This window comes from Gouania willdenowi, chromosome 15 (assembly GCF_900634775.1).
Source record: "Gouania willdenowi chromosome 15, fGouWil2.1, whole genome shotgun sequence".
Lineage (NCBI taxonomy): Eukaryota > Metazoa > Chordata > Actinopteri > Blenniiformes > Gobiesocidae > Gouania > Gouania willdenowi.
This window is the reverse complement of record NC_041058.1, coordinates 10983554-11004903: the sequence shown is the minus strand read 5'-3', so window position 1 is coordinate 11004903 and position 21350 is coordinate 10983554. Positions and strand designations below refer to the sequence as shown.

The 21350-nt window shown below is 35.7% G+C and overlaps 1 protein-coding gene across 2 annotated transcripts in view; it reads left to right on the top strand.

The window, feature by feature from the left end:
• adam12b (ADAM metallopeptidase domain 12b) overlaps positions 1-21350 on the top strand; it is a 117884-nt gene that overhangs the window by 36677 nt on the left and 59857 nt on the right. For both annotated transcript variants that reach the window (XM_028468579.1, XM_028468578.1), the window contains exons 4-9: positions 12273-12351; positions 15715-15791; positions 16193-16382; positions 19186-19251; positions 19923-19994; positions 20340-20509. In XM_028468579.1, coding sequence (XP_028324380.1) covers positions 12273-12351; positions 15715-15791; positions 16193-16382; positions 19186-19251; positions 19923-19994; positions 20340-20509 — 654 coding nt within the window. The remainder of the gene's footprint in view (positions 1-12272; positions 12352-15714; positions 15792-16192; positions 16383-19185; positions 19252-19922; positions 19995-20339; positions 20510-21350) is intronic.

Here is a 21350-nt window from a genome sequence, read left to right as displayed (position 1 = left end):
GGAATACAGATGAGAATTTTTTTTCCCCAGCCTGTAGATTGACTGGCTATGTTTTAAAGGGAGTAGAGGAAATATGACATCATGTTCTTTGTACAGTTCAGAGGGAAAATATGTTTCGTGTGGGAGCCATTAATGCTGGTGAATATTCCGGATGTGTGGGCCAGCAGCAGCAATGAAATGGTTCAATCTGAAACAGCTCCAAGGGTTGGACTCCTGTTTGCTAAGCAGTTTGTACTTGAAAAGAAAATGATAACACAAGCGTTTTTTTTTTGCTCTTAAACTGAGGTAGACTTTCATTTGAAAATATAAAAGTGTTCAGTATTGCACATCACAGCATTTTTAATCCTTTTTTTGCCCCGACAGAATTTTATTTATCCTTATGAGGTGTTTGGATGTTGTAAAACAAGCCACCCATTATATTAACCATCTTTATGCTTTTATTTATTTATTTGGAATCTCAAACTTTACAATTTAATGCGTATATGTGTATGTATACTGTATATAAGTAGCTCACAGATAAATTGGTTATAGTGGTTATAAGAGGGGTAGGATTAAATAAGCCCAACTTCTTCCTATTCCTTTTTTGAATGTTTAAATGTTTTATAAAAAATCTATTTACTTTGTGCTTTTCACTGTGTCTTGGAAATTAACTTTTTAAATGTAGATAAATAAATAGATAAATAAAATGAAAAATAAATAAATATGTATATATGAATGACAGACAAGTGGATGCTATAGCCCAAAATTAATGTAATAGTACAATATTACCACTTATTGGTTATCATATTATTTTATTGCTCATTGAGAACTCTGATATGACAACTCAACCAGTCATTCAATTAAATTCATCTTAGCAGCAATTACAACAAAAGTAATCTCAAAGTGCAAAATATTAAATTTGTAATAAAAAGGAAAAAACCCAACAAATCCACATGAACAAGCATAAGCAACAGTTTTTCTTTTAACAGGAAGAAATCTCCAGCAGAACCAGGTTCAGAGGTGGCAGCCATCTGCCTCGACTGTAATAAACAACTTGCCATCATATATTAGCTTTTTAAAAAAGCGTGTGTGACATAGAAGCATTTTCTAAAGATATTGCTGCACCATGATTCATCCTTCACCTCTGCTCTCCAGCCCAGGCAGACTGATCTCTCCATCCTGTGGTTTGTTTTACTGATGGCTTGACTTGCCTCAGGCACCACATCACACACATAGTCATGAGGCCTGAGGTAAGGTACACAGTCAGATCAGAAAAAACACTTTTTGAATGAGCGTGTTCTCACACACGATTAAAAAGGCACCGAGGACATTTTTTTTTTGTATTTGGACATGAACACAATGGTAAACACCACACTGTGTGCTGTGGGCTTGACACGTGCCTAGGCAAAGTCATTTCTGGAATTTTCTAACTGCAAGGTCATTCTCCTTCAAAACTGAGAAATGTTAGGGATTTAGGTTTTATCTTGTTTTTTCTTCAGAAATACATGCTAGGCATTTGGACATTTGGATTTCGTTGACGAAAAGTTTTCACCATAGTTTTTGTTAGGGATGCACCGAATATTCGGTAACCGAATATATTCGACCGAATATTGCAAAAAAATCCACATTCGGCCTTTGGTGGAGTGAGTTAAAAGCAAGGCCGAATAGTAGCGTGTGACGCAATGACACAATCAGACAACGTGCAGTGATTTTGAGTCAGAAAAGTGAGTGCGCGTTGCTGTAGAACCAGAGCAGCAGCTCCTTTCCGCACACAAACACAGCCAGACTCTCTCCTTTCCACTCTTAGTCATCCGTCATCGCGTAAAAGTTGGAAGTTGTCCAGTTCCACAACCAAGTTCGTTGTTAGCGCTGTGAGCCACCAATTCGTAAACATCCCCATCGTTTCCTCCTCAGTTCACAAGCTATGTCGGGTCTCGCTACATAGGCTGGTGTAGCATTAGCATGGAGTGCTAACAGCTGATGTGTGTAAACAATGGCCTTGGCTCCAAGCAGTGACTCTCAACACGATTGGCAGCAGAAAAAGTAGTGCAGTTTGGGCGTCCAATAGTGCAGTTTGTATTTACATATATGGCAATAAAGTATAATATATATTCTATATTAAACCGCAGTGTTTTGTTTTAGCTGTTAGATAATTGGAGAGGGAGGAGCTCACATTCTAGGAGGCGTGCCAACGGGGACAAAATCCAACTCGCCTTTTGGAGCTGACTTTTTACAAAATGTGGAACAACAAGGGAGGGGGGAATCAGAACTTTTTCAACTTTTGCACTCTGAATGAGGCTAAAGGGATGTATATCACTGTAGTAAAACCATTATAAAGTTATTTTTTTCATCATACCTCCCCTTTAATGCACTTTAGTTTTTTTTTGGAATGCATGTTTTATTTGAATGCCTAATATAAATGAAAAACTTTGTTGCAATATTTAAAAAATGTCAGAATATTCAATAAATATTTACTTTCTTTAAAAAACATGTCTAAAAATGTATTCTAGGCTATTTGGCCACTGTTACAAAAAATTGTGAAAAACTTAACAACCGCATTCAATATTCGGTATTCAGCCAAGCGTTTATATTTTATCCGGCTTCGGCCACAAATTTTCATTTCGGTGCATCCCTAGTTTTCATAGACAACATTTTTGAGATATGGCCAATTTAGTGAGATTGGTTGATTTTCGTGCGTCCCTATTATTTTCCATTTTCAGCTTCCAATATCTCTGGAACTAAGCCACATAGGAAACTGAAATTTGGTGTAATAACTAGGGATGTAACGATTCATCGTAAGGCAGTTAAAAATCGATTCATAGGTATCATGGTTGATATCGATTTTCTGACAATTGAATCGCAATCCGGAAGTGTTGGCGGCGGGCGGAGTCTGCTAATACCTTCTGTCTGGCCGCCTTCTACTCTTAAATATGTCAATAAATGATTCATTACCCCTTTAGCACCGAAAGAATATCTGTAATATTACTTGAATATCTGTAAAAGTCACGTTTTTCTATTAGCTCTGTCTGCTTGCATAGCATCTCTTCTTCACTGCAAGATATCTGCATGCCAACCGACCACTGGGTTACCAGCGCCCTCTGCTGGTCCAAACAAATATGACGTAAATCAGTGCAATGACGGTTTTTTTTTTTTTTTTTAAAGTCCAATTGTTAAGGCACAAAATACATTTTCAGTTGCACTTTTAAAATAAAAAGAACTATTATGCAGTTTTGCATTGTTTATTATAGAACCAGAATTTAAATTAAAAGGCTTCATTTTCATTTGTATTATTCCTTCATTTATTTAATTCAAGATTTTTTTTTTAGTTAAATTGCATTGTTTTGAATAGTTTATCAAGGAATTCTTTTGACAATGAAAAATAAATGGAAAATAATACAGTATTTTCTAGTTTTTTTCCCAAAAAAAAAATTTGTCTACAGTCCCATTTTGTAAATGAAAAAATCGTGAGAGAATCGTATCGTGAACCCAGTATCGTGAATCGAATCGTATCGGGAGTTGAGTGAATCGTTACATCCCTAGTAATAACACAACTCCACCTACTCTTTTAGAATATCCAAAAAGACCTACCAAGAACAACCTACTTGGTGGACATGCCAGCACCTCAAAATTAATTATTATTTTTTGTTTAGGTTTGGGCCTTCAGTTAATACCTTTGCATATGCCTCAGCTCCCTGTAATTGCAGCTTTAAGCTATGTACATAGACTGTTCAATCACTAATGAGTAGTCAGATTTATGCATTTGTTGTTGGGTGACAGGTTTTTGAACTCTGAAAAAATACTTTTTTTAACTATTTTCATTGGCCCACAACTGCTTGTGGTAATGTAAGAAAATATCTAATATCTGTTTTAAGTTATATTGTATAAATCTTACCCTTTCTTGGGGTATAAAATCTTCTCATTTTTATTTTGGACCCCAACTTTGGGTTATTTCACCACCCGCAAATATTGCAATATTTACATGAGGCCGTTTAAGCTTGCCTCTGTGTCTTTTAACCATTTATTGTTTATTGGATTTTCACTAGTAATACAAAAAATAAAAAACATTGCATCAAAAAAAAAAAACATAATAGTTATTATGAACAATCCAACAATAGAGGAATTACACTCGAAGTGCGTGGGCCGTTTGTTGAAATGACATGGACTGACTTTATATAAATCAAGTCCATTTACCTTTTTATGAGTGTTGTTATCAGGCTAACACTATCCCTAAGAACATTGCCATGAACAACTACATTGTATACATTTTCTCAGATTTATTCAATACCCACATTTAACTGATGAGCAGGTTTGTATGAATAAGCATCAGCAATAGGAAGGAAGGTTTTTTTTTTTTTTATGTGCCAAGTTGGTTGCCAAATCTGAGTCTCTGAAACTGCTGATCCTCTGTGACTTTTACACATAGACCCTTTTACAGGTTTTCAGATGTACATAAAAGCAATGTAAAAAATACTTTATGCTGGTGGTGTTAAGATGAGTATAGGTTATTTGCTTGTCACACACTTTTGTGATTACAGTATGCCAACTTCCATAAGGATAATGCACTTCTTCATAAAGCTTGTTCACCAAGGGCTTCTTCTACTACGTTGGCCTTCACTGTCAATGCAGTAGAGCACATTTCAGATTGGATTGCTCATGACGTGCAGCTTACAAATCTGCATGATGCCAAGCTGTCAGCAATCCATCAACTAGAATGTGTTATGTTATGGAGAAGGCAGATCCTAAAATAAAATTGCTTTCTAATAAGGTTTGTACGGAACCGATTAGGGCCAATATTGATGGAGGAAATAATTTTGGGCAAATCAAGAATAATGTCAAAATGTCAAGAATAAAGTTGAAATGTCTAGATTAAAGTTAAAATTTTGCAAATAAAGTTGAAATATATTGTTGAGATTAAAGTCGAAAAGACAAGATTAAAGTCAAAATGTCAAAAATAAACTCAAGATACAATATCTATATCAAGATCATGGCCCTCTACAAAATGCCGTGTATCGATGAATGCATTAAAATATACTTCAAAGTTGCATTTAAAAACAAAGAGATTCTTTCTTTGTTAGCTCATAAACACAGCATTGTAATCTCTTTAAGGACTTTGAAGAGCTAATGCCAAAAACTAAATCTGTTCGGAAGGAAAAACCAGTAAAAGTTCCAGCGAGATTAATTTTGTCTGCTTTTTGAATAGCATGTTAAGTTGAGGTTTTGTTTTATCATTTATTCGTTTATTTGTTCATTATTTTCTTGTCTAAATAAACAAAACCTCAACATACGACGGAAACAGATTAGGGCCAGTTTTGATGGAGACTGTTGTTGTCATATGGTGAGTTGACCATAGTCCGCTTCCGTAGATTTGACTATAATAACAAACCTTCGACTTTTATCACAATGTTGTGTTTTGAGTTTATTGTCGAAATTTTGACTTTTTTCTCGTCATTTTAACTTTATTTTTGATTTGCCCAAAATTATATCGTGTTTTTTTCCGATTTTTTATTTATTTATTTTTTTACATTTATTTCATTCAATTGTAGAATACGTAAATATTATGTTGAAGATTAAAATGTATGTAACCAATTGATTAATAATAAATAGGTCAGTTTTTCTGAGTGACATCACTTGATCAAGCCTTTTCTGACATTCCACTGTACATAGTTAGTAATTATTATATTTCTATTAAAGAAAAAAAAAATCACGTATGATATTGGATCAATATCTGTATTGGCCGATATGCAAGGCTGTAATATCGGTATCATATCGGAAATGAAAAAGTTGTATCATAGTGTGTATTTATAGCTGTTCGGCATCGACTTGTTTAGAAAATTCAAACCCCTGAAAGTAAAAAAAAAAACTAAAGCCACGTACACTTAGAAAACCTGCCATCCGCTGTAAATGTTTGGGTGTGATATACTGTATTTTCATGTGAAAGACTGTCCTTTTTGTGACTCCATGTATTTTAATAGAGTAAAGCTGTATTTATTTGTAACTAGAACTGCTGCTGTGCCACACCTAATAAATCTTTTTTACACCAAGAGTGTGAAGGAAAGTCAGGGGATTTTCGTTCTACTTTTCTTTTTTTTTTTTTTTTTTGCTTCCCCCACTCTTTCCATCCTTGCTCTTGGTTTGCTCTGGCTTTGCTGCTTTTGTACACTCAAGTGCACCCATCGGTGCCAAGCATAAGCTGAACGGACACTGAGCTGTATGTAAATCAATTTGGAGCACAGCCCTATGGGGAAATAGAATTAGAATTGTCAGCCACGCCTCTTTAGTTCCTCTGCTCCTCTTCATCTGTCCTTTTTCCTTCTCGAGTAGTCTGCTCTTTTTCAAGTCATAATATAAGTAGCAGCTTTATGGGGAGGCTTAGGGTTAGGCTTGTGGAAAGGAAGATTAAAAGAAATAACTGAAGTTTGGTGTCTTCAAAGGAAGGAGTAGGACTGTAAGAAGAGCCTCCAATGGTTTCATGCTCGCTGGAATTTGCGTAATAGTGAATTATTATATTACACATGGAGCCACATTAATGTAAATTAGTCTCTGTAGTTTCCATAGCATTCTGAATGTCCGAAAAAATATGATATTAAGCGCACTAAATAATGTAATTATTGTGTTATTCCTCTTATTGTGTGTTTGGTCGTCTGTTGTGACTCATGGACAGTATGTGGCAGCCCTTTACTGCTTGTTGTTCAGGATATACAATGGGCTTTTCTCAGCTATTCATTTTCCTATCAACAGATGGGATGATGGGTGCATGAACATAAGGTAGGTTTTATTTGAAACATCGGGGATTAGAAGTTGAAGGTTATGGATCAGCCGCTGCAGCAACACACTTGAGTGTTTTTTGTGTGGGCGTCTTTTCATTTAGATTTTACTGCAAGGCATTTTCACAACAGTGAATCACACTCTTAATTACACAAACAATGTTGTACGGTTCAACATGCTCCTGTTGGAGAAAAAAAAAAACCTATTATTTATACAACATTTTGAAGTGATTCGTTTTTCTGTGAATAATTTATAAAGAAGAAAAGTTCCTTGGGGGAAGAAGAAGTTTGTGTGGGGCATTTACTATTGTTTTCCACCACTTAAAAGTTGCTGTTGAAGAGCCTGCAATTCATTACAACTTACCTTTGAGACTAAATTGCTAATTATTTTTCAAACGTGTCTTGTGAATTAAAGCACACTTCAATCCAGTATTGACTTATGCATATCTATCTATAAAGCAGCAAAGGTCTGCGTGCGTGTGTGTGTTTGTGGAGCAAATATCTCCCCGACACGGTATGAGTTCGACCTGAAACTTTGTCAATGGCTTCCAAATACCACAAGTGTGTGCATCCGTTATTTTAGGGATGTAACGATTCACTCAACTCCCGATACGATGCGATTCACGATACTGGGTTCACGATACGATTCTCTCACGATTTATTTCACAAAATGAGACTGTAGACAAATGATGACTGAAAAATATTAATGTTTCTTTTCTTCGAAAAAAAAAAAAAAAAACACTGTACTATTTTCGTTTATCTGTCATTGTCAAAAGAATCCCTTGAGAAACTATGCAAAACAATGCAATTAAAAAAATAATTCCTGAATAAAATAACTAAAGAAATAGTACAAATGAAGAAGAAGCCTATTCATTTAAATTCTGGCTCTAGAGTAAAGTATGAAAAACTGCATAATAGTTTCTTTTTAAAAGTGCAGCTAAAAATGTGTTTTGTGTCTTAACAATTGGACTTTAAAAAAAATTCCCATATCAAATTTCACATGTTCTTTCTTTCTCACCTCTTTCATTTTGTCTTGGGGAAGCCAACAGCTTATTATTTTAAAGTCACATTAGGTTAACTGTTATTTATTGCTATGTATATTATGATCATGTTTTTTTAGGAAATTAATAATTCCTTTTCAAAATGCTAAATAAATAGTTTTATTTAAATTTATGTTTTTATCAGATTCTACCTAAATTGCAGTATTGGTACAAACTTTATTTATCAATTCATCATGCGCATGTCCCATAAAATTAAAGCAGTTACTTTGCACCTGCAAATATACCCATTCATAAGACTACAGAGTATATTCCACCTCTTTTTACATCTAACCTTCAATCACACTCATTTGGCCATAATTGACAACTCTACTTAAGCCCCCACTATATGAATACATACTTCCAACCGACACTGTACTAATATAGAAAATTTGCACACAAGTAAAAATAATAGAAAATACATGTACTTTAAGGGAAGCACATCTCTGCAAGTAGTTCAAAGCTAAATACACTAAATAATGCACAGGGTTGCAACAATATACTTAATGTATTGATGTGTGGGTGTCGACTATATGTCTTTATATAACAGCATAACCTGTTTGCTCACTGGCCACGTATGCCTGTGGTTCTCACAGCCTCGAGCCACCAAGTCTTTTCACCAGCCAATTTATTGTTCCTGGAACATTGTGTTTTTTAGAATTAAATGGGACTCTCTATGGCACACGTGTCAAACTCAAGGCCCGGGGGCCAAATCTGGCCCTTTAGAGCATCAAATTTGGCCCACAGCATAAAGATGAAATGACAGAAAACATGAATCATTGTGTAGAAATAGTAAGTAGTTCAGTTTTAGATATCTCAGCTCTTCCAACTACATACATTCAATGAATATCCACACGATTTTCCAGGGTGAACAGTTTTCCCATGTCTTTATCACATGATGGCAGTCATTTTAAATTGCAAATTGTTGAAAAAGAAATCTCTGTTTTCCTGCAATTTCATTAAAATTATTCCACACATTTTTGCCAAATTGAAAGAAAATTTGGTCACAAACTCAAGGATAGTTAAATACTGGATATTATCTGTAACTTCCATTACTTTACATATTTTTATAGGGTAGAATAATGTTCAAATTGCTTGTTTTCCCATCTAAAATATGTGGCCCATTTGAGATCAATATCTTTGACACCGCTGACCTATGGCATAGTAAAATGTACAGGAACAAGATTCAAAATCCTGACATAGGAAAAAGAAAAAAAGAAATATATATATTTAATTTTTTTATTTTTTCTAAAGAAAAAATTGAGTTCGATTCCATTTTCAATGGAAATCAATGCATTTAAAATTGACTGCAGACATCAGATATATTGTCAAAAGTGCAACTTTATTGCTGAGATTGTATTCAAAAGTTAAAATGCATAGAACAATCCCCAAATAAAAAGTAAATGAGACTCTGTCATTCAACAATTTCAAGCTTTGACCCAGGTTTAAACAAAAGTGCAACAGCAACTTCACAGTAGCTTCAATTTTCTGATTAAGAAATCAGATAACTACATATTTTATAACATATAGCATTACAATGAAAAGAAATAATAAACTCTTCCCATAGCATCTCAGCATACTGTGAATAAATAATGAAAAATGCCTGTGTCACATATAGCCTACTCAAAGGGGGCGGGCTCACATCGCACTACAGTAACCCACAAGGACGGAACGCGAAAAAGTCAGAAAAAACTGGTGGGAATTTTTTTTATTTTTTTTATTTTTCATTTTTTAAACTCGAATTTGCCAAATAAAAATTGTTTTTATCTACATATTTGATAAATCGGATGAATCGATTAAATCAATTTTTTTGGCCCATCCCTAGTTTCTAGTGGTGCATGCCTTTGAACATTATCCCAGGTTTAACAGAGATATTGTATTTATGACCGCTTGCCAGGAGTACAACTGTAGATTAGATCTTTAATTAGTGGCCAAAACCATCTTTTTCCAAATGTGCAAAAGTCCATTAAAAGCTAGTGTTTTTTGTACTATCTTTAACTTGAACCCCTCTTGGATTTGTGTTCTGATAAAAAAAAATACAGACAAAAAAAGACATAATTATAAGAAACTACATCCTTAATGCTAACTTACAATCAAAGAAAGTTGTATGGTCAGTTCAGCTTTGTTGGTATAGTGTCCTCACAGCACCGAGCTAAAAGGAAATCCTTCAAACAACTCTGAACATTCATGTCTTCATCAAACGAGTACTTGTGAACCACTGCCAAGGACTTGATTACAGGGAGATCCCATCATGTAAATCCACAGCTTTGCCCACTACACAGAGAGGCCACGGCTGCCCAAAGCTGGTTTTTCCAACGTGCCCTCAATAAAACGGCACGGGAATGTCGCGGTATTACCACGCATGACACAAATCCCATCTTCTCTACATGCAGGATATTTGGAATCGACTTTCCTTTCAGCCAAAATGATTTGACAAGCTTTGCTATTTATCAGCTTCTCTCTGATTTTAGAGCCAAAAACAAATATGGTTCAAAGCAATATTCTGTGTTTTTTATACCAGTTTATTTATTTATTTGAAATGAGAGGGACTGGTGGTAATGGTGCTAATTTTAGAAATGAGCTAGGTGGCAAAAGATCCGAGGGCCACATTATAGGGCTGCTCGTTAATAGAAAAAATAATAATCCTGATTGTTTTTGTCGTTATTGAAATCACGATTATTCAAACAATTATTCGTCAACCAAAAAGTTATTCATTTTTTGTACAAAAAAAAGATAAAATATCTTCTTTAAATATAAATAAAATCCTTCAAACACTAAAATCAAGTATGTGCACTTTTGCACAAAACAAAACACTTCTTGCACGTGACGCGTCTTTGCTTTTGGTCTTTATCATCAAACCCAAAGTGTTCCCATAGAAGAGAATTTGACTTCCCACTTGTTTACTGAGTGTTTTTGCTGCGTTTTTCCTGCCATGTTTGAAGACCACGAGCAACATCTTTCCTTGTGTTGCCATGCAGGCTAGCTTTAGCTTGGAGGGGAGGAGCTTGCATGTGTGTGGATTAAACAACTCAAAGTTAGTATTAATAACGTGTGTGCCAAGCTTTATTATTTGTAGATGTCCCAAATAGTGTTTTTTTTGTTTGTTTTTTTTTAGTGAATAAAACATTTTTTTTTTAATATATATATATATATATATATATACTGTATATATAATCGTAATCAAATTTTGATTATTTGAGCAGCCCTACCACATCAACATTTACAGTGTGTCAGCACTAGAATAATGATTTATCTGAGCATAAATCGGGGTGGGGGGTTTGTCTTTTTTTTGTTTTTGTCTGTGGTTTGGTCAGTTTTCACTCATTATGAGTGTTTTTGTTATTTTTGGTGTTTATGCATTTATGTTGTCGACTTGTGCGATTTTGAAGTAGGAATGTGCGATATTTTATCGTTTATGATTTATCGTCAAAAACATTCTCACCAGTAAGAATATGTCATCCCACAATATAAACGATAATTTCTTTTCATTTTTTTTTAAGAAAATAATTTCATTTCAAGTGAGGAAAGTAATAAATGGCATGAAACAACACTAATAGTGATCCACATGAACAAATATCACAAATATCATAAAATATCACCTCGTGATATTGATTCAGCAGCTATTGTAGCCTTTTTTATTGTGTCCAGTGTTGATGTATTCAGATTTATTTGTGTTTGTAAGGAACCTGTTTACACTAAGTTGTGAATTTTTTTATTTATCATGATTTTTATCGTTAGCGTGAAAATACCAGAAATACTAATAATAATAATCAATATCGCCCATCCCTTTTTTCGGGTCACTTTCTGTAATTTTGTTGTTTCTGTATTTTCCTGTCATTTTGTGTAATTTTGTTGACAGTTTGTGTGTCCTTAGAGCTATTCTATAATGTGCAGTGTTTTTTTTTGTGCACTTTGCTGTCAATTTGTGGGTATTGGGAGTTATTTTCTGTATTATGTTGGGCTTCACATTCCTTCCAACTTCTTGAAATACAATTTTTGGGGCACCCCCGGGCCACCAGTTGCCTATGTCTGCCCTACGTCTTTGTCTTTTCCTGTCTTTTTCTACATTTGGTGCATGTGTGCGCCTTCTTGTGACGATCCCGCCCCGTATCAATGTGATTATGCATCTGCACGAAATGGGTGCTCTTCCTTCTCTGCTGCCAATGCTTTGGGTGTCGCCGACTGTGTCCATCTGTTCACAGCCTGAGGAGAAAAACACACAATCAGTTTATACTGATTCCAAAGACATGCACATCCGCTGACAAAAAATCACATGCACTAAATGATAACCTCAGCAGGAATTCAACTCAAGTGGCAAATGATTGCAAGACGTGTGGAATTCAGAGAACAATCATAATCTTTCATCCAATTCTCACAAGCATTTTGAACATAAACGCACAATTAGGAAAGTTTCCCTTCTGTAACTTCACTAATGCAGATTCATAGAGATAATTAAATTCTTTTGTGTTTGTGTGTCTTTTGTCTTCCTCAGGGGTCTTTTTGCAAGCCATTACACAGAGACACATTACAGACAGGATGGAAGTGCAGTCACCGGCACTCACAACTTCTCGGTATGATGGCACTCAAGTTTGTTTTTTGTTCTGTTTTTTTGTTTTGTTTTTTTTTCATGATCTGGCTGGTGTGTAGCAACTCTCCCAAGTGCTCTAAAATGTCTCTCTTTTGAAAGACAACGTTTTCATTTGGATTTACTGATATGTCTTTTTTTTTTTTTTTTGAAAAACCTACAGGAGTAGACAGTTCAAGGAGAAGTTTTATTTTCTATTGCTTCGAGGTGACTCCATGTGATTTTTTGTAAAGCCTCCGGCTCTCCCTGAGCTGGACATACCGTATAACCTCTGGCCTAGTTGATGATAAGCTGTTTTTATGCTTGTTGCTTTTCAGCCAATGTTGCCATCAGGGTTTTATTTTGAAATCCCCTTTTATTGGTCTGGTTTTATGATGGTAAATATGTTGAAAAATAGGAGAGCTTTGTAGAATGTGATGAGAGAAGAACATCCATACACGTGTGAAATGAATTTCATGTCACAAATGATGATGTGGAAAAATGAACCTGTGTAAATATTCACACATCTTTTTTATTCAAGTAAACATGTTTACATACAAGTTCACATTTTTTTAGGGATGAGCTAGAGTCACGTGTGCGGCCAGAGCCAATATCTGGGCACGCAGCCAAACAGACACGGACTGCAAACACACGAGCGAGAGAGGAAGATAGTTTAGACCGGAGAGGGGGGAGGGGCATCTGAGCAGCCGCGCTCACACTGATATACTAGCAAAGCTCTCAAATCTCACTGATTGGGCCTGATGTGAGTCCCTGGTGTACGTGCATGTGCACGGCTAAAGCGTGTGTGTGAGCCACGGAGTAGCGAGTCACACACACACACCAAATGACAAAAATGATTCAAAATACTCAAAACTAAATATTTATCCAAAAATACACAAAATAACAACAGAATTGCTCAAAACGACACCAAAAAAGATACAAAAATACACAAAATGATTCCAGAATTACACTACAATCGCAACAAAAAACAATAATTATACAAAAAATGCACAAAAACACGAGAGAATTAGAAAAATCATGTGCATGTCCCATAGAATTAAACTTGGGAAATTGCACACGCTATTTTATTTTGCACCCGCAAATATAGCCCTTTATAACACTACAGAGTACAGAGTATGTACATCTCTTTGTACATCCAACCTTCAAACACATACTCATTTGGTCATAATTAACTATACTTAAACTCCCACTATATGAATACATACTTCCAACGGGCACTGTACTAGTAAATAAAAAAATAATTGCAAAAATTTGATATTCGTTTTCAGGCTGGTATCGAGACACCCCTATTTTTTTTTTCCTCCAAGCTTTCACATCACTTTCTACAACCTCTCCTATTTTGCAAGATATTTACTGTCATCCGGCTTTTGACTGCTTGTTTTAATATGTGTGCCAAAATATATTGCTTTCACTCTAAATTTTAGGACCTGTCCAACATTTTGAAATCAGTTCACGCACTGCTCAAACCACCTAAGTATAACCGATCTTTCATTTTATGAGATCTCATTTTGGGAGAGCAATTTGCAATTTAAAATCCCACACGGAGAAGCTTTGTCTGATTGACAAGTCAGTTTACAGAATGTCTCACACACCTTAAATTTTGTGTGGGAAGATGTTACAACCATTGCTTCAGGGCTGTCAAATGGACCTATTGTATGGTCTCTGATGAGCATAATGTAGTCGCACGCATGCACTCAACGGCCGGTTCAATTTATGCTAATCACAAGTCAGCGGAAAGATATGTACTATAAATAATCTGAATGCAGAGTGATTTTCCTGCTTCTATTCCGGCAAAGATGGCAACGCCAAATAATTACAACCACAATGTCACTTATCACTGTGCTGTTTCAAAAAAAAAAAATTTTAAAAATGTATCTAACACTATTTTTGACAAGATATTACCTTGGCATAAAAAGTCTCTCATGCATTACTTTCCTATCAAGTCCAATAAATTATATTTTTTATTTACCTGGTGCCAAACTTGGTGCCAGAATTTTAAAACAATTCATGGCTAAGAGTTAAAAGTCATTAATTCTTTGTCCAAACTGTTTCCTTGTGGTGTTTAAGGGAAAGGTTCAGCATAGTAAATAACAGCTGAATTAAGAAACCCGGGGTGTTTGAAACAGTAGAGGTCTGTATTCCCTACTTGATAAGACAAATTTCCTCAGTATCCTTCAGCTCACGCACAAATCTTTTCTTTGTTGTGTTTGTGCAGCTTTAAATATTCCTTCTGGTCGCCTTGGCCTGATGGAAATAATAATAAAGGATCAACAATTAGTGAATTGCATGTTCATGTTACTGTGTAGGCTGCATTAATGTCACGCAGCCTGTTATGTGGACGGCTTGTTCTGCAGCATACTAATTCAAATGATCAGGATGAAGGACACTGTCGGAATTGTGTTAGTGTGTCTTTTTGTTTCTTCTTTTTTTTAAGTTAGGTAGGAGTGACAGTGCAGTCATTAGAACGGAAACACTGCTTTTATTGTGTGTTTGTGTGTGTGGATGAGGTCCTTTTCACTCATCTATAAAATCACAATTTATAATTTAATGACATTAATATCTGGATACTACGAAGGTCACATTGAAATACAAACAAATTGGGCACTACGAGATTAAAGTTGTTATATTTCAAGAATAAAGTTGTAATTTTATGAGAATAAAATTGTAATTTCATGAGAATAAAATTGTAATTTCATGAGAAAAAAAATGTAATTTCATGAGAATAAAATTGTAATTTCATGAGAAAAAAAATTGTAATTTCATGAGAATAAAGTTGTATCTTAACATTGAAATTTTATTAAATTAAATCATAATATTTCAAGATGAAAGTTGTAATATTTCAAAAATAAAGTTGTAATTTTATGAGATTAAAGTTGTATTTTTATGAGAATAAAGTTGTAATTTTATGAGAATAAGGTTGTTATTTTTGGAGATTAAAGTCATAATATTTCAAGATTAAAGTTGTAATAATTCGAGAATAAAGTTGTAATTTTATCAGAATAAAGTTGTAATTTTATAAGAATAAAGTTGTAATTGTATGAGAATAAAGTTGTAATTTTATAAGAATAAAGTTGTAATTGTATGAGAATAAAGTTGTTATTGTATAAGAATAAAATTGTAATTTCATGAGAATAAAGTTGTAATTTTATGAAAATACAGTTGTAATTTTATGAGAATAAAGTTTTTTTAAGATACGACTTTATTCTCGTAAAATTACGACTTTAATCTTGTAGTGCTCAGATTTCTTTTTATTTCAATGTGGCCCTAATAAGCCATCGTAGGATTCAGCTTTTGATCTTCAGATGTTTTCTTCTCTTTTTTCTTCTTGCGGTGAACAAACTCTCTTTAGAGTAACTGCTACTATCATGGGGAAGTGCTGGCACATCCGAACTCTGACGTTACCCTCAGCACCTGTTCAGGCCTACGGTAAGAAACACAAGCATCGTTTTGAATTCAAGCTGCATCATCTGCCCTTTGATGACTATTTACCACTGCAATAGTTATATTTACTTAATTCTCTGGCAGCCCATCACTGATACAGCTTGTAAGGGAAAAAATGTCATATTTGATTGTCTATGTTTGCAGAAGCTTTTTGTGTAAATCCATGATTATTTTTTGGCTGTCTCTAATGATCCATCATAACACAAAGTTTTCCACACAAGATATTTCTTAGGCTTAAGATTCACAGTTTTATATCCTTCCGAATTGAACATTTACCAAAACAGAAGACAGCATGTTAGTCATGACGTTCCTTTAATAATACATTAACTGCTGTGTTTTTCTTTGTTTGTTTCTTTGTTTTAAATTTCTTTTTTCTATTTCTGCAGAGGCTTCATCTCACTTGAAAACAAAACTTTCATCATTGAACCAGTCCCCAGCAATGACGCTGGTGCTCATTTCATCTACCGAGCAGAAGAACTCCGGCTGACCCCGGGAGCCTGTGGCCATGGCTTCAACATGTCCTCAGTTGCCCCTGAAAGTCACATTAAAAGCCCCTTCCAGTCCTTCCACACAAGGGTGAGATAGGAGCACAACTATTTTCCATTTGATTTTAGAATTAAAAATTACACTGTCATTCATATGGACAATTTTGTTGCGTATTTTACGGTCAAACATTTTCTAAATGAAAGACAGACTCCTCCAACTGATTAGAAAGAAATTTGTATGTGGCATTTTGTTAAACATAGCAGTCGGCTCAGGTTATAGCTTAAGTTTGATATTAATTTTATCTTGTTTTCAGAGCTAAGAGTCAATGTTCATGCAATAGGTTAAGCCAAGGATTTCAGTGGAACAGGTGCAGCATCCATCTGTCCATGTTTCCTGGCATTAAAAACTCAATTGGAATCTGAAAGTGAAATTCACTTCCATGTAGGGTGCTGTTTTAATGATCCTTGAGTAAAGCTGCAATTTATTTGTATTCTATTAAGCAGTGATTAAACAGAATACATTTGTTGAGACCAAAATAATCAACCTTTTGTATATTATGATTAATCATTGTAGTAGCACTCAGTTTGCAAAACTAAAACCTTTAGAATAATAAGTAAATGATATAAATTGTAATTTCTTTTGAAATATTTTTTTATACAGATTATCATAACATTAATGGTAATTATTGTCAAAGAAGCATCATTAAACATCGCTTTGGGGTTTCCACAACAGAAGCATGTAGAGGAGTTCAGCTGGCTTCAGACAAATTATGAACAGGAAATGTAACGCTGAATATGTTGTGAAAATCACACTCTGACAAACAAAAGTGCTAAAAACTTCATTCACTGAGCTTTAGGTAATCATGTTAATAGCAGTTAGCTCCTGAAAGTTGTGCAAGCTGCTAATCGCAGGGTCTATTTTCCCATGCGAGTAAGTCCAAAAAGACACGCAGTGGCGCTGTTTTTGTCTGCTCACTATTTTCCCCCTGTACTTAAAGGGCCCATGTTATGCTGAATCAACTTTTCTGTGCTTTAAACATCATAAAAGTGCTATTTGGGCTTCATACACATGCACAAAGTGTTTTTTTCATTGATTCCCTCAGTCGTTAGTTAGAGGGTGATTTGCTCTTTTCTTACTGCAGGGTGAACCCAAACACCGAGTTTGGGAAAATAAACCTGGCTGAAAAATAACATGACATGGGTTCTTTAAGTCAGTCAGTCGCTGCGTGCCTCCATCCCAGTTACTCACTCTGGGTGGAGCAGCCCTGAAATGTGGGCGTTCCCATTCAAATCTGGCCTAACTCGTATTTTCCAGTCTGCTTAGGTCATTTTCCTAGAAATATGGACTTGGACTCGTGCATCGTGGAGCTGAGAGCTGTGATCACCTGAGTTGTGCTTCAGCTGCTGCTGCTTGATTAATTAAAACTCTGACAGATGCAGACTTCTGTCCACGTTGCCACAGTGATGTCCAACTATTTTCATACTATGTCTAATGTAAAGCCACAGTTTGATCCACTACAGAGTAAATAATAATGAAACAAGCTGTCATATGCGGAGGTTGGTGAAATTTGCATGAGAGGATGAATACCAGAAACTGTTCCCACACATTTTTAAATGAGGCTTATCTTGGACTCGCTCACATCAGCTCCATAAGCCATTAAACAATTTATATTTAAAACTGCGTTTTATGTAGGAAGCCAATGGTTTTGTTTCAATGCAAACATCTCAGGACGCTCTGCAAGGTTATTTCCTCGAACCTGCAGCGCACTCACACGCTTTAGAGCAGGTTCCGTATTGGTGACAGATGACGATGATACGCTAATCATTTCTGAATGCAGGGATGGAAAAAGTTCATGAAATCAGGCTTTCCACACAAACAAATGTTCATTTGTTGTTGTATGAGGGGGAAAAAGGAGAGATTTTAGGTGTGACTCGGACAGAAGAATGCGGCCGATCCTCTCACACTGCAATAATCAGATCGATAATCTGATCAAATCAACCAGTTACATTGTTTAACGTTGAAGGCGTTTTAAATTAAAAGGGTAATTTATCATTTTCACCGATTTCAATGACATTTACAAGCGTTGAGAAAACTCCATGTTCCGTGATTTCTACACAGCCCCCCCCAAACAAATCATGCCCCAGTCCGCCTCCTTTGCTTCAGACCTTACGCGTAATGGGCGTGTCAGAAACCTGGACCGGAGAATACACACAGGAGAAAAGTGTGTAACTGAAGGCGGGCAAAAAAATGCTTAAGTCCAGATGGGAGAATAGACCCCAGGTTGAACAAGGAAGAAACAAGTAGGCCTTGTAGACCTGTACTATCGTTTGTAAGTATCCCATTATAATATATTAGTTGTGCTCTTCATAAGTAGTACACCCCCAGGTTTTTACTGATATGCCACTAGGGGGAAATTTAAAAAATGCCTTGATTATGGGCATTTCTCCTGGAGTTGTTAAGACACGTCTAGTCACAGCAGCCCCGCCCCCACAGCGCTGCACAGTTCTGCATGGAACTGTCAATCGAGGACTGTGAGAGGATGAAACCTAGTCCCTCCTCCCATGTTTTATAGGAGGGGCGGGGCCAACAGTGACACTTAGTGATGTTACTGATCCAAAGAGACGCCACTGATCTAATCTCAGCCAATGCAAAAAATGCAAAATTTAAATACTTAAGCTAAAATGTGAAGAGTGGGACTAGGAACAATAAACAACACTACTGCATACCTAATATTACAGTATGTATTCAGCAGAAAAAAAATGGTTTTAGGGTGTACTTACACTTTATTGTATGTTTAGATTTTGGGAAGCTATCAGTGTAGTTGTAAATAAAAAGGCCTTTATAAGGTTTAAAACATTTCTAATTTCTCTGCATCTCTTCACATTTCTTTTAGCACAAAAGGAGTGCTCAGAAGACAACAAAATACGTGGAACTGATTATTGTTGCAGACAACCGAGAGGTAACTCACGTGCACTACTTTCCTTTCACAATATAAGAGACATTGCATCAAAAACACAGGAAAAAGGGCTGGAGAAGAATGAAAAAACACAGGGCAAGCTGTAATCAGGGTAGAGCAGATCCCACTGGAGCTACGGAAATTGGGTCAGTGTGCAATGACCAGCTAGCTGTTTCACTTTGACGGGAAGTCCTGTTTTTACTTCTCAGTGAAGCAGGACAACCCATGTGGATAAACCCTTGTGTGGGGTTTCCTGCTGGAAATGCTCTGGTCAGACCTGAATGAACAAATAAAAACTCAGAAGAAAAAGTTGGATCAAGAATAAGTTGTTGGGTTTGTTTGAGGCCCTGCATCGATGCAGGTGGATTGCCCAGCGGGGTGGAAAGAGCTATTTCTGATGTAGCTGCAGTTGGGATAAAAAGAATTGCAGGTTGTCATAACTGCCAATAGAGTCTTACACCCTGTGGCTCACACCCTGAACCATTTACGCTGGAGCTATTTCAAAATCCAGATGGTCACAGCTTGAAAAACTGCTTTAAAAATGAAAAATGTATTGCTTAGGACTTATTTGTAATGTTCCTCATCTGTACAGATAAATATATTCAAATGTGTTTGTTTTTTGCGGAGAAGCACCCATTGTATGTGCTTTATATTCATCTATTTTTTTTTAACAGTTTCAAAAACATGGGAAAGACTTGGAGAAGGTGAAACAGAGACTGGCGGAAATAGCCAATTATGTGGACAAGGTAAAATCCTCCTTTCCCTTTTTCCTCGGGAGGGATAAATCACTACTCTAAAAATAGAATTATTACCGCAGATTAATGGAATGACAGCATTATATATTACTTTCAGCTAAAGCAGCTAAACTTAGTCTGCTTAAAACCTTTGCCAGACATGTGGATCTACTGAAGGCATACACAGCATGTACTTTCAAATTAAATCACTTTGATTACCGTAAGTGGGGAAAAAAGAAGTGGGAACATGCCTCAGTAATATAATCCAGTAAATCTAATCACCACAGTGTATACAGTGTGTTCCATGTTCAAGAGTCTTTTGAAAATTTGTGTAATCAGTTTACTTTTCACTCTCAGTTCTACAGAGCTCTGAACATCCGGGTGGCATTGGTGGGATTAGAAGTGTGGAGTGACTCGGATAAATGTCCCATAACTCAGGATCCCTTCACCACGCTGCATGAGTTCCTGGACTGGAGGAAAGTCAAACTGCTGCCAACCAAACCCCATGACAACGCTCAGCTCATAAGGTTGATACCTTCACAATGAAATACGGAAAACATCTGCCATAATTTCTCCTGGTGGAGCCGTAAAACCAATCTTCACCTGCACAGTTTTAACTGCTCGTCTAACTATAAAGTTACTCATACAGTACATTACATCTGGGTTTTTAGAAGATCCTTTGAATTTTGCTGGAATTATCATTTAAAAACTAAAAGTTTGCATTACATACATTCTAAATCAACAATTTATATTCTGTATAATGTGATTTATTTTTTTATTTTTATTTTGCATGACATAAAAACGACTAATATTGAAAAGGTTGCACATTAACTAGACCCAGAAGTGTAAAGAGTACTGATATAACCTACTCAAGTAGAAGTACTGCTACTTGATTGAAATTGTACTCAAGTACATAAAATACACGAGTACGAGTAAAGATAGATAGTACTCAAAGTAAAAGTTATAAGTTACTTTCACCCCACATATTTATTTTTGTAATAAATCTTGCCACGGTTCCCTTGCATACAGTAAACATCTTATTTATAAACTAAGGCTGTCACCTAAACACGTTATTTATTTAATTACAGGAAAAATGTACGCGCTAAAAAAATTAATCGCGTTAATTGCTTGTTTTTTTTGCACCCCAAAGAGCGCGGAACCTTTCTCATTACACGCGTTTCTGGTAAACCCATAAAACTGATGCACTGAGTACAATGGTAGAACCTGAGAAGTCTTTCTGCGCGTTCATTTTAGTTAAAAAAACAAAAAAAACAAACCAGATGGAAAACTAAAGCCCAGTTGCGTGCAAATTGTGCAAGAAAGAGTTTGTGGATCAACGGAGGTCTTCTGGCCCTCCCACCTCAATGC